We start from the raw sequence: 12618 nt of genomic DNA on the forward strand, positions 1-12618 counted from the left end.
GAGGTAGAGGTAGAAGCCATTAGGTTGCTGAAGTCCCTGAGGGCAGTGCAAAGAAAGACTGTAGTAGCCAAAGCAGGGTGCAGGACTCTGCAGACTGACAGCTTGGGGGTGGGCCACAGTGACACCCTAACTCTTATGCCTCCTTAGAGCTCTAGTCCCTGTCCCTTGCAGAGCCCAGAAATGAGGGTAGCTCCCCAAGGCTCCTGTGCCTGGCCCTTGTCCAGCAATGGCTGCCTGGAAAGCACTCACAAGGATATCCTTCAATCCATCTGGCTGCTGCAGGGGGGCACCCTGGCCGCCACCCTGCACAGATGCCCCAGTAGACATGTCTCCCTCCTTACTCCCCAACAATCCCCAGTGCATGGAACAAAATAAGGGACAAATATGAAAGGGGCATAGGCAGTAGGGGCTGGGTCTGCTTCTAAATGTGTGGCCGAGTGCTCCAGCCCCTCCACGTTTGAATAGCAACAAAACCAACATGCATGCAAACTTCAGTAAGTAAAATGCCAGGAACCATTCTAAGGTTTATATAGATAAACTCATTTAATCCTCACAATACTAGGACATGTATAGATGTATAGGATATCTACATAATTTTACTATTCATACCAATTATACAGGTGAGAAAACTGAGGCATAGAGAGATTAACACCTTGCCCAAGAGCACAGAGATAGTAAGAGACAGAACAGGGCCTAACTTACCCTACACTGCAGCGGTGTATACTCACCCACTGGGCACTCTGCCTCTCATGCCCTCATCTCCACCTGGCTAGGCAGGGAAAGCTGAGAGGAGCATTTAGCGGCCACCTGCTTTGGACCAGGCACTTAACAAAGATCTGTATGCTCCAGTCTCAGGAGAATTCAGTGAAGGATGAGACACAATCCTCATTGTCCACATGGGTAAGCAAGACCAGAGAAGTCTGATTATCTGCCAAGGCCACACAGCCCACAAAGAGGTGGAGCTGAAATCCAAACCTTGACCTGAGCTCTGTCCTGCAGGTTCTCCCTCTCCAACCCCCATAGGGAGCTGAAGAGAACAGAGACTAGGATGAGGAGGCTGGAGAGGGGCTCTTTAGGTGCTCCTCAGGTCTAGCACCTCATCAGGCTTCCCAGGGGTCCATGGGAATCTCTGGACCTCCTCCCATCCTTGTGTGGTAGGGAGGGGAACCAGAGAGACAGGGGACTAAGTCCTTAAAGATGGGCCTCCCTGCTGCTCTGCAGGGGGGCTACTGGGCCACTGGGGGCTAGAGCAATGTCCCCTACCCCATCTATTGGTTGCAGGGACCAGGCAGGATGGGGAAGGTTTCCGACCCACTGTGGTCCCCAGTGGCACCTCCTGATTCTTGCACTTGGGTAAAGAGGGATAAGGCCTAGATGGGAGCACCTTCTCCAGGGGTTAAGGGCAACAACCAGATGGCCAGCTGGGTGAGGACTGGAGCACCAGAAGCAGCCCAGGGCCTGGTAAGCCAAGGATGGTGGGGGAGCCACCAAGGGCATGAGATGGGACAGAAATACTGCCCCCAAGGACTAGGCCTGTGGCCCCCTGCCTCCCTTCTGACCCAGCTTCTGCCAGCCCTGAAAAAAGGGTCAAGGATGGTGAGACAGCTCGGCTCTGTGACTCAGGCAGATGTACAATGGGAAAGAGAGAAGATGAATGGCAAGAAGGACCCAGGAGCTTCACTGGGGTAGGCGCCGCCGGTACAGTGAAACCAGGAGCACTAGAAGTGCCCCGGCCATGGCCACCCCGAGCCACGGAGCCCAGGGCAAGGTCCTGACCACAGGCAATTCCTCCCCATCTTCCTCTGCCTGGAAGTTCTGGGTAGTGTGTGTCCCGGGGCTGTCCCCCAGGAGGGAGGTGCTGGGGTTCTCATGGATCCTAATGGTGTCTTCTGACACATACTCGTTCTCCTCGGGGGCATTGTCAGGCCCCATGCCCAGGGAGTTACTGTGGCTGATGGCGAGATCCGCGGAGCAGCCTGAGAACGGCTGGCTGTCCATCCTAGATACCAGCCTTCCAGGCTTGCTCAGCTCCAGCTCTGAGCCACAGCAGTCAGAGCTGCTGTCTGGCAAGAGTGATGTGCCTCCAGTGGCAGTGCCTGTGGGCACTGGTGATGCTGGAGTCTCCTGGGAAAGAAAGGAGGAACTAGAGGGACTGAGGATGGTAGGGGACAAGCCAGGTTGGATAGCCCCACTCCCAGGACAGGCCAAAAACTGACACCCCAACCCCTCAGTAGCCAGCCCACAGTGCCAAAAGGTAATCTTCTCTTGGGGACTCAACTCACTGATGGTGCAGGCAGACAGTCGGGGAAGAGGGGACTAAGGCCCTGCAGGAGCATCAGTGGTGAGACTTCCTCCAGGGCTGAGACCTCTACTCACTGGCCTGCTTCTGAACTCACTTCTACCCCAGGGAGCCCTTGGTCATGTGTGGTCCGCTCTACTTTGACTTTCTGCCTGGTCTTGATGGCCATGAAGTAGCCACAGGGTCAGAGGTTGGGCCATGGACTTGGTTCCTCCAGGCAGACAGCAGCAGGAGGGTCAGATAAGCAGACTCAGAGGCAACTGCGGAGGCTACTAGGTCAGAGTAGATGGGCTGGGACTAGAGTCTGTAAAACCTTGGTCACGGTGGGGCAAGCCAGATATCCCAGCAGTGAAGAGCAAGGTGTTGAGGCAAACAGGAATGTTTCTTCATCTGCAAAATAACACTGCTGAGCTTAAAGGGGAGCTGTGAGCTCTAAATGGGTTAATGCACATGACCAGCAGAGGTGGTTCAGCAAGCCTGACCCTCCTGAAGCATCCACACTTGACAGCTCTAATTCTAAAGAACAAGGTATTAGGTCTGGATGAGATTGGGTCTCAGTTCTCCCTATTCCCTCAAAAAGCAGCCCTGGATCAGGCTGGAGTCAGAATGGAGACTGGAGAGGGGCTGGGGGGAGAGGCTTGGATCAGTGCTGGGAGGGGTAAGAACTCACCTTCACGAGTCTATTGCTGCTCCTGATGGTGAGCCTTGTGTCGGCAGGCACCTTACTGGCCACTGTGCTTGCAGGCATCCTGTGGTCAGGTTTCCCACTAGTAGGCACTTTGGGTGGCACCATGCCAGAACGCACTGAGTTGATGGGCAACCTGGATGGTGCTAGACTGGTGGGCATTGCACCAGGGGGCTTCAAGCTTGTGGGCAACTTGGAAGGCACTGAGCTTCCAAATGCTGAATTGGTGGGCACCTTGGAGGGCACTGTGCTAGCAGTCATAGGGTTGTTGGGCACCCCTGCCCCACTGGAGCAGATGGTACCTTCAGCCTGGTCACCAGCACCTCCTGCAGAGGTCAAGCCAATGGAGGAGGAGGAGGTGCCAACAGATGGAGCTGACACTGGGGGTCCAGGCAAGCGGCTTGCCCTGGGCGTAGAACGGGCCAAGGGCTGGAAGGAGACAGTCGGAGACACAGGCCCATGGAGTGACGTGGAACTGGAGACCACGCCTGCAGTTGGTGAAAGAAAATGAGAAACACAAACCCACAGGAATGTTATTCTTGGATCAGAGGGATAGAGAAGGGTCTCTCTGTCCCAACTCACACTATCCCTACTGCATCCAACCTCCCACCCATGGAGGAGTCTCCAGTCCCTTTAGTCGCTGATCCCAGGGCTGAAGGCCTAATGGTTGCAGATAAATCCTTGGTCCTGTCCCTTCTCAGTCCCTGACCTGTTGTCTCACAAGAGAAAAATGATCCCTCCCTCTAACAGGGTCTAGGAGCCTGAAAATCATTATTAGTTTTCCTCTCTGCATTTTTTTCTCCTGCCTGGGACACCCTCTTTTCTCTTGTCTGCCTCTTTCAACCTCTGCTTAGACTAGCAGAATCCTGGATGTTTCTCCCACTGCCATCTTTCTTCTCAGCAGGAACAATCAGAGGCCAGGACCAGGGGCAGCAGGATGACTCAAGTAGAAGAGCTCACACCAGTCATAGGGCACCAGAGGCCCAGTGACCGCCCCCCTTCTAGGAGGCCTAAGGGCTTGTGCGTGCAGGGACAAAACCATCCCTGGGAGGAGGGCCTGAACTGGGGAAAGCAGGACGGAGTAGGTGGTGATGGTCCATAAAGGCAGTTATATAAGGATTTGCCACGGAACTCTGAAAACACACATGCCAGGCCCTACATCTGACAAAGATCAGGAGTGATTCTGATGTCCACCCTACTCCTACCCCAAATCTACCACCATAACATCTCATGGGACCTGTGTCCATACTTATACTGAAATCAAAGTGCCCATCGTCTCCCTGGTCCACAGCAGTATTTTCTGAAAAGGTGTTCCACAGCAGGCTGGCACTGCCAAGTGCAAAAGGATGCTTGAGATAGAGTGACAGGAGCATGGAACACTAAGGATGGCTTCTCTGAACCTTTAACTGCTCATGTGCCTTGTGGCTGTTCCATGGGCACTGGGGGCTGGCTGGGCACCAATGTTATGTGGAACTCAGTTGAGGAAATATGCCAGCCTGAAAGATCAGAGTAGACAGTATTATACTCCTGAGACGTCTGATGTCAGGGTCCAGGCCCTTGGATGATGAAGAATATAATTCCTCTGGACACTGAAATGTTTGAGTGATTTGCTGGGAGCTGGAGACCCCTTTGGGATGGGGCAGTGCTCCCTGCCAACAGCTGGCCTAGCCCTGTACTCCCCTTACACTGTCCTCTAGGTCCTGGCGGATCCCTTATATAGGCCCTTAGGCATAGTGCAGACGTGGCCCTAATTCACTTCTTCTACCTGTATCCACACCCTCTGCAATGTGACCTTATCAGTCCTCTCATCGAGGGATGGAGTCTATCTTTCTACTCCTCGATGCTGGGCTGGCCTGGTAATTTGCTTTGTCCCACAGAAAGAGGCAGGAGGAAAACTGTATCAGTTTTGAACCTATGACCCAGGAGTCCTCTCTCCCTCTCTCAGAACAGAGCTTGGCTCACGTATATTTAATGGGCTTGTCTATGGGAAATGAGAGGTTCATGGAAGAGAACTGAGATGCTCTAGCCAAGAACCATAAACAACTTATATGTAAACTGATGTGTATACAAGAGGGAATTCAGCCCAGCTGAGCCAGCCCAAACTGCTGACCCACACAATCATGAGCTGAATAAATAGTTCTTATTTTAAGCTACCAAGTTCTGGGACTATCTTACAAAGCAGATACTAACCAATATGTCCTCTGAGGAAGGTCATTCCCTGGGGAATACCACCTTTGCCTCCTGTCCAAGAAAGCCACAGGGACAACCCGCTTACCCTCACTGGGAGGTCAGAAAGGCCCTCTAATTCCAGAGTCCACGCATACCTGCTGTGTGGGTACTGCCCAGTTCTGTGTCTTGCTCCTGATGTACACTGGAGGTCAGAGTGCTGAGGGCCACCGTGTCAGACAAGGGCTCCAGGGGGCCACCCAGCCTCTTCAGGACAGCCCCAGAATGGGATGGTTGTGGGGCTTTCTCTGAATTCTGCAAGAGGGAATATAGGAATAAGGCAGTCGCTTCTTCTGGGAGCTGGCAAAGGGCAACTTGTGCTTGAGACAGCTCCTACAGGCCACAGTCCATGCCGCAAGGAACGGGACCAAGGAAGCCTTTACCTCGGCCTTGGCCATTGCTAGAACGTCTGTCTACAGGTGACTGTGAACCTCCTTCATAGAAAATCATAGTATGGGGGAGTCTCTACTCATCTGTCTGGCCCTAAAGAAAAGTCTCCCTCTCTGGGGCCACTGCACAGACCCTTTCTCAGGCTTCAAGTTCACGATTCAGTGTCTCCTGGACATCTAACTGCCCATTCATCATATCCCAATAGAATCAGCCATATTTCCCCAAAACATGGCTTTACTGGTGATGATTACAGCTCCAACCATCCATCCCTTACCCCACCACCTCCTGCTCCCTCACTCCCCCTATCTGGTCATACCCTGATCCCTTGACTCAGCTCAATATCTCAAATGGACCATTGCAAAGACCTCAAAATTGTGACCTCACAGCTGACTGATGACAAAGGGGTAAGGCTGCCATGTGGTGAAGACCTGGTCGACAGTCTGGCAGCTGGTCTGGGGCAGATTCACATTGCGAGAGCTTGGGGTTCTGAGCAGAGTTTAGGCAGGATCTGTGGGGGGCTTCCAGAAAGCTGGGTGGGCAGAAGCACGAAGACAGGAACACAACAGCAGAAGGCGTGTGGCCGCACCTCTCCCAGGGACTCTGGTAGCTGGGTATCCTGGACAGGCAGAGGGTAACTTGGCTCGTACTCTGTGTGGCCATTGCCAGGGATGCTGGGGGCCACAGCACGTGTGGAGGGCCTTGGAATCTCAGCAGGAACTGGTGGTGCCTCCAGCGGGGCTGGAGGGTGGTTTGGATTCACTGAAGGATAAAGATAAAATGATGTCAAGGAGGAAATGGAGACTCTCAGGGACAGGAGAGGCCTGGGTGCTCCCAGGTCATGGTTATCAGTTCCCCCACAGCATCAAAAGCTACCCTGAGGTGGAAGGCACCCCTCAGAGGAGACCCGTGTCACCAAGGGGGAGGCAGGTACTAGAGGGAGAGTGGAGATGGAGAGGGCAAGGAGCAGTACAGGCAGGAGAGGGGAGAGTGTGGGGGGTGCCTCAGAAGCCTCTCACCACCTGCCTGTATCAGCAGTCACCACTTCTCTGTCCCCAGGCATTCTGGACGCAGTGGCTTTCTTCTCCCCCTTGTGGGTGGCTTTCACCACTAACTGACCCTTGACCTAAAGCTGCTTCCTTAACCTCTGCCCTTTGCCCCCACCAACCATGCCTGGTCCTACCATAGCTGTGTCTGGGGAAATCACAAATTGTTAATCTCCACAAATGAAGAGATGAGGTAGGAAGGAAGGAAAGAAGGGGTGTGGGGAGAAAGAAAGGCAAACATGGTGATATTTTTAAGGCTGAGCAGTGTGTCAGGAATTGTCTCTATCGGAAATATAGGTCTTGTGTGAGTTTTCTTCCTGCCTCAGACCCTGAGACCCTGGCCTCAGTGGACCCCCTGAGTACTTGGCTTGGCAGGGAGCATTGAGAGCGCACTGAGGGATAGCGGGGCAACTCGGGGTTGGACGGAGCATGGCTCACGTGGCAGGTTGCTCTGGTAGACACGGGCCACTTCATCAGCGAGACCAGTATGCTCACAGATCCTCAGTGCCCTGATGAAGGTATGCACCCAGCCATTCCTCCGCCGAAGACTGTCGAAGAGGTCCCAGAGGGTGCCCTGGTTCCCCCTGCGCTCATAGGTGGCCCGAAGTCGGTCCTGAAAGACACAGCCCCGCCACCCAGATCAAGTCAGGTAGCCCTGACCCCCTCCCCACAGCTGCAAGTGGAGGTACCTAGAAAGCTACAAGATGGAGGCAGCCATCTGAAGCTGGGTCAGAGCCCAGGACAAGGCCAGAGTTTTGAGCCCAAGTTCCCAGACCCAGGAAATAGGTCTTTACTGTGTCCCAGGCTCTCTTCTCAGGGCTTTGCGTGAATTGTCTTATTTAATGCTATCATTATCCCTACTCAACTGATGAGGAAACTTAAGGCTTAGCACATACAAACAAGTGACCAGATAGCAGAAACCCACAGAAAACATTTACAGCGGAACTAAATGATAAGGAATTCCTGCAAACACCAAAATACAAGAGAAAGGAGCCAAACTTCACCAGCCACAAACTCAAATACCACCAGCATCTGCATGCAGGAAGCAGAGGGAGGCCTCGGGGTTCAATGTGGAGACAGCTAAAACTAGGAGGGGCTGGGCTCACCTCACTAGGAGCCCACAGCAAGTGCCAAAGGGGCTAGCACCATCTGGCTCCCAAGGACTCTGAAAGCTGAGCCCTGGGACTCTGCCAGGATGGGTCCCATGACCAGGAGAAAGGAATTGAGACTAAGCAGGAAGAAGGACAAGAGATGGAGAAGGTTCCAGCGAAAGCGAGTATGGGGGCCTGAGCCCAGAAATCTCAGTGCTATATTTTGGAGCACTATACCAAAACAACACAAGAACCTCAGTAGGGTTGGAAAGGACACCCTGAGTCACACGTCATTCTGAAGGTTAGAAAACTGTCAAGAATGGGAAGCAGGATACAGATGACAGAGAAGGAAGGAGTTGGTCCTGGCCTGGGAGAAACTGTGAATTCCACAACCCTGCCCCCAGTCAGTGCCTGACTGTCGGGCCCTGGCTTACCTGGTCACTTGTTGTGAGGCAGGACAGGTGAGGCAGAATATCCAGAACATGAATATTGCAAAAATTGCTGTGATTGTTGCGGATATACTGATAAGTTCTGTCCTCGGCAAACGTCATCACTGTCTGGGTTCTGAACTGGCAGAGGGCTCTGGCCCATGAAGGGTGGATAGACTGAGAGGAATAAAGGCTGGAAGAAAGCAGAGCATTCATGGCAACCAGGTTGGGGGTAGGGTTGGACAAAAGGCAATTCTTTCTTTTCCACCTCTTTGGAACGTTTGCTTTTTTCTTTAATCATCCTACTTTATCACATTTTTATTTGGCTGCGCCGGGTCTTAGTAACAGCATGTGGGATCTTAGTTCCCTGACAAGGGATAAAACCCGCGAGCCCTGCATTGGAAGGCAGATTCTTAACCACTGGACCACCAAGGAAGTCACCATCCTACTTTATTATTGTCTTAGTATCAGAGGCCCTCAGTGAATTTGCTTAAAAACAAACTGATGGGGGAAAAAAAATCAGATTCAGAAGACCTAGGGCCCAATTCTGCCCATCAGGTTGGTCAGTGTTTGGGAAGAGCTCTGGCTCCTGCCTCATCATCCCCAGGTCTGAATGTGCCCCCAGCTGCTGAGAGCAACAGGGCTGCTTCTTTGGAGAACACTGAGGGGGAAGAAGACAGGGAGGAAGGGGAAGAAATGGGGGAGGAGAAGGGGTAGAGGGAGAGGAGGAGGAGAACAAGGCACCCAACATAATAATAGGATCTATCCTGTTCTTACCATGAAGAAAATGCAGTACCAAGGAATTAAGGGGGCTTGCTAGTTAGTAGAAGAGCAAAGAACTGAGGTCTTTAGGATCTGGGATCAGGTTCTTCCCAGAACTTGACTGCAGGCCCATCATTACATTAAAACTTGCCATGTACAGACTTTCAGGTAGGAGGCTAAGTTCCATTCCTGGGTGTGACTCCAGGAAAGTTATCAGCCTTTCCCAGGATTATCCTCACCCCTAAAATGGCTCAGAGAGGTTGTTCTGAAAATACAGTAGTTCAGTCTTATAAGCCTGAAATTTTAAAATGCCTCAGGGACTTCCCTGGCAGTACAGTGGTTAAGACTCCATGCCTCCACTGCAGGGGTCACTGGTGGGAACAAAGATTTCACATGCCACAGGGCATGGCCAAAAAAAAAAAACACACACATAAAAGTGCTCCAAATACAATCAATTGCTGCCGGTTGCTTATGTAGCACTTACCGCAATTTTCAATTATAGATCTGTTTGTTTGCTTGCTCCTTTTTTAAGAAAAATTTCTATTTTATTTATTTTTGCTCTCCAAGTGGCATGAGGGATCTTAGTTCCCCAACTAGGATCAAACCTGTGTCCCCTACAGTGGTAGCATGGACTCTTAACCATTGGACCACCAGGGAAGTACCTGCTTGTTTCTTATTTGCCTTTCTCATGGGAGAGAGCTGTAGGGAATAAGACAGACAAGATCTCTGCCATCATCCAATTTACATTCTACTAGAATGGGATAGACAAATCAGTAAAAATATACATAAATAAGGATTTCAGATAGCAATAAAGGTTATAGAGAAAATAAAGCAGATGAGACAGTCCCTGAAGATGGGGATGCTTCTTGAACTGGGGTGGGGAAGGAAGCCTTTTTGAATTGACATTTGAGCTGAATGGTTCTTGGCTGTAAGGAGATCAGTATTTTGGGCATAGGACACAGCAAGTTAGAAGTCCTAAGATGGGAACAAGCTTGACATGTTTAAAGAATAGAAAGTAGACTGGAGTTGTCCAGGTTTAGAAAGCGAGGGGGAGGGGCAGATATCAAGGTCAAGAAGGTTGGGAAGGACTGCTAATGCAGGACATTATAGGAAAGGACTTTGTGTTTTATTTGGAGTGAAACAGGGAGCCGTTGGAGGGTTCTAAGCAGGAAAAGGAGAGGATTTGATTTATGTTAAAGACTTCTGTGGTGGTTGTAAGGACGCTGGGCTGTGGCGGGGTCATGATGGAAGCAGGGAGACAAGTCAGGAGGTCACAGCAGGGAATACATGACAGGTATGGCCAGGATGATAACCATGGGGTGGCGACAGGTGACTGGATTCTGATATTTTGTGGATATGAGAGGTGAAGGAGAGAGAAGAATCAAAGATTACTTCTTAGGCACTGGGTGGATGGAGAGTGTCACTTAGCAAGCCAGAAAATCCAGGGGAGAAGCAGTGGTGCAGAGAAGACTCCAGAACTCCATTTTCAACAAGTGAAGCTTGAGATGCTATCAGATATTCAAAGGGGTTTTCAGGGAGAGAATTGGGCAGAGGACAGAGAGGGAGACTGGAGTTGAAACATGGGTGTCAAGCTTGGTGAGAACTCTAGGAGACAGTGTTGCAAAGCAGAGAGTGCCCAAAAGTTGCTGAGGCTCCCAGTCCCCTGCCACATGGGAAATGGTGCAGCTGTCCTGCCTACCTGCTGCCCACTGGCCCTATGGCCGCCTGCTGCATGACTTCCTTTGCCAACCACAAGTGCTATACCTCTTGTGGAGCGAGAACCAACAACAGAAGTCAAGAGGATCAAGGAGGTGGGGCGGGGGTCCTCTGAGCCTTCAAGAGAGGAACAGAGAACTCTGTGGTGGGGCCAGATTACTCCTTCCCTCCCACGGGATCCAGGGAGGCCCCAGGAGAGTGACAAATTCTTCTGCATTCCAGCCTCAGCCCTCAAGGCATAGAGTTTGGGAAATATGGATGTATAAAATATGGATGTCTCCACCAAAAAGAAAGGAAGCTCATATTTGTTCACACTTACTGAAGGTCTACTATAGGCAAAGTGAAAGTCACTCAGTCATGTCCAACGCTTTGCAACCCCATGGACTACACAGCCCATGGAATTCTCCAGGCCAGAATACTGGAGTGGGTAGCCTTTCCCTTCTCTAGGGGATCTTCCCCACTCAGGAATCCAACCGGGATCTCCTGCGTTGCAGACGGATTCTTTACCAACTGAGCTATCACGTAAGCCCTCTACTATAGGCAGGCACACCCTAAATTTCTTTCATTAATTCTTGCCATAATGCTAAGAGAAGTGATGCCAAGTTGTCCAGCTGACCAGTGGCCTAACAGAATTGGAACCCAGGACTTGCTGCTTCATTGCATGTCTCACCATACATCTTGGGGGCATAGAGACCTCTGTGGCAAGTGAGACTCACACAGCCCCCTGCCTTCAAGCCCTCGGAGAGGCGAAGGACACGGCCTGGGTGAGGAGAGGTCGCTAAGTGAGAGTGTGCCTAAGACGCAATATTTAGTCCCTTCTCTTGTGAGAAATGGAAGCCTTTCGGCCAGGTCTGAGGACGTTTTAGCCCTGCCCTCCACAGGAGCCAGTTCTCAGGTCCTTCCAGATATTTTTGAGTCCTCAAAATAAGGATGTCAGTTTTGTTTTTTCCAAGGTTTTCCTGGCACCTCCTTCCGGGTCTCAGGGAAGATTGTGCTCGGAGTGTTCTGGAGTGTTCCTGACCGTCACCGCTAGGAGGGCACCAGAGGCTCAGAGAGCACCACCCCCCGCCCCCATCCCGGAAGGGACGAGGCCTCACAACCTCTGCTCGGAATCCAGAATTCCTGGGCCAGGGTCAGGTCCGCCGAGGGCCAGGAGGCTCTTCTGAGGTGTCATCGCCGAGAACAGCCAAGACCCGGGGAGGGCAGCAGTCGCGACCACTAAAGGCGCGGCCGCTGAGATTGGCGCAACCGGGCTAGGCCTAGCCTTGTGTCACCTTGGGCCTGCGGACGGCTGGAGGAACTAAGTAACCAGAGCCCGTCCCCCTCCTTCCGCCCCAACTTCCCCTCCAGCCCGGGCAGACGTCCGCGCCACCCACCTCCAGAGCCCCGGGTGCTGGATGCGGCACGCGGAGCTCTCGCTGCCGCGAACCCCGCTATGCATTAGGACATGCTGTTCCCAGTCCCCCGCGCGCCCTAAGCCTCTTGCGCCCCGACGGACTCCGAGTCCCACTCGGCTTCTGCGCCGCGGACCACCTCCCCGAAAGCCGTCCGTGCTCCCTGAGCCCAGAGGACCGAGCTCCTGAGTCGGCGATCTTACCTTGGGTAAGCCGCGACCCGGCGACCTGCCTTCAGCTGCGCCTGCGGGGCACCTTCCCCAGCTGGGAGGGAGGAGAAAGGCCGAGACCGCGCGGCCATTGGCCAGACACGGGGGCGGGGCTTCGCGGCCTGCTGTTGCGGCTGGTCAGCGTGGGCCCGCGCTTGACCTCGGTTGGCAAGCCTATCGGCGCTGGACCTAGGATCAAAACTGACCTGGTTTTCTACTGCGTGATCGGAGGGGCAGATGATCTTTCCTTCTTTCTCTCTTCCAGGGGGAAATCTAGGGTCTGGATAGAAACCAAGTAGAAACCGAGCTGGGCTCAGTCCCAGCACTTCCTACACGAAGCTACCCTCCTCCGAGGAATAATTTGAGGGTTGAGGG

General features: G+C 52.6%; 1 protein-coding gene across 6 annotated transcripts; it reads right to left on the reverse strand.

Moving 5' to 3' along the window:
- Window positions 1-516: 516 nt before the first annotated feature.
- MAVS (mitochondrial antiviral signaling protein) lies at window positions 517-12352 on the reverse strand. Of its 6 annotated transcripts, none has more exons than XM_069548050.1 (7): window positions 12238-12352; window positions 8169-8355; window positions 7082-7256; window positions 6187-6359; window positions 5309-5465; window positions 2970-3472; window positions 517-2124 (listed from the first exon to the last, which is right to left on the reverse strand). In XM_069548050.1, exons 1-7 carry the CDS (start codon window positions 12333-12335, stop codon window positions 1678-1680), a joined length of 1740 nt encoding a protein of 579 aa, XP_069404151.1. In that variant the 5' UTR covers window positions 12336-12352; the 3' UTR covers window positions 517-1677. The 6 variants fall into 6 exon arrangements, with proteins under 6 accessions (XP_069404151.1, XP_069404152.1, XP_069404156.1 ...); XM_069548051.1 differs by having other exon boundaries at window positions 517-2121; window positions 12238-12319; XM_069548055.1 differs by having other exon boundaries at window positions 517-2121; window positions 12017-12258.
- Window positions 12353-12618: the final 266 nt, after the last annotated feature.

This window comes from Ovis canadensis, chromosome 13, assembly GCF_042477335.2.
Source record: "Ovis canadensis isolate MfBH-ARS-UI-01 breed Bighorn chromosome 13, ARS-UI_OviCan_v2, whole genome shotgun sequence".
NCBI lineage: Eukaryota > Metazoa > Chordata > Mammalia > Artiodactyla > Bovidae > Ovis > Ovis canadensis.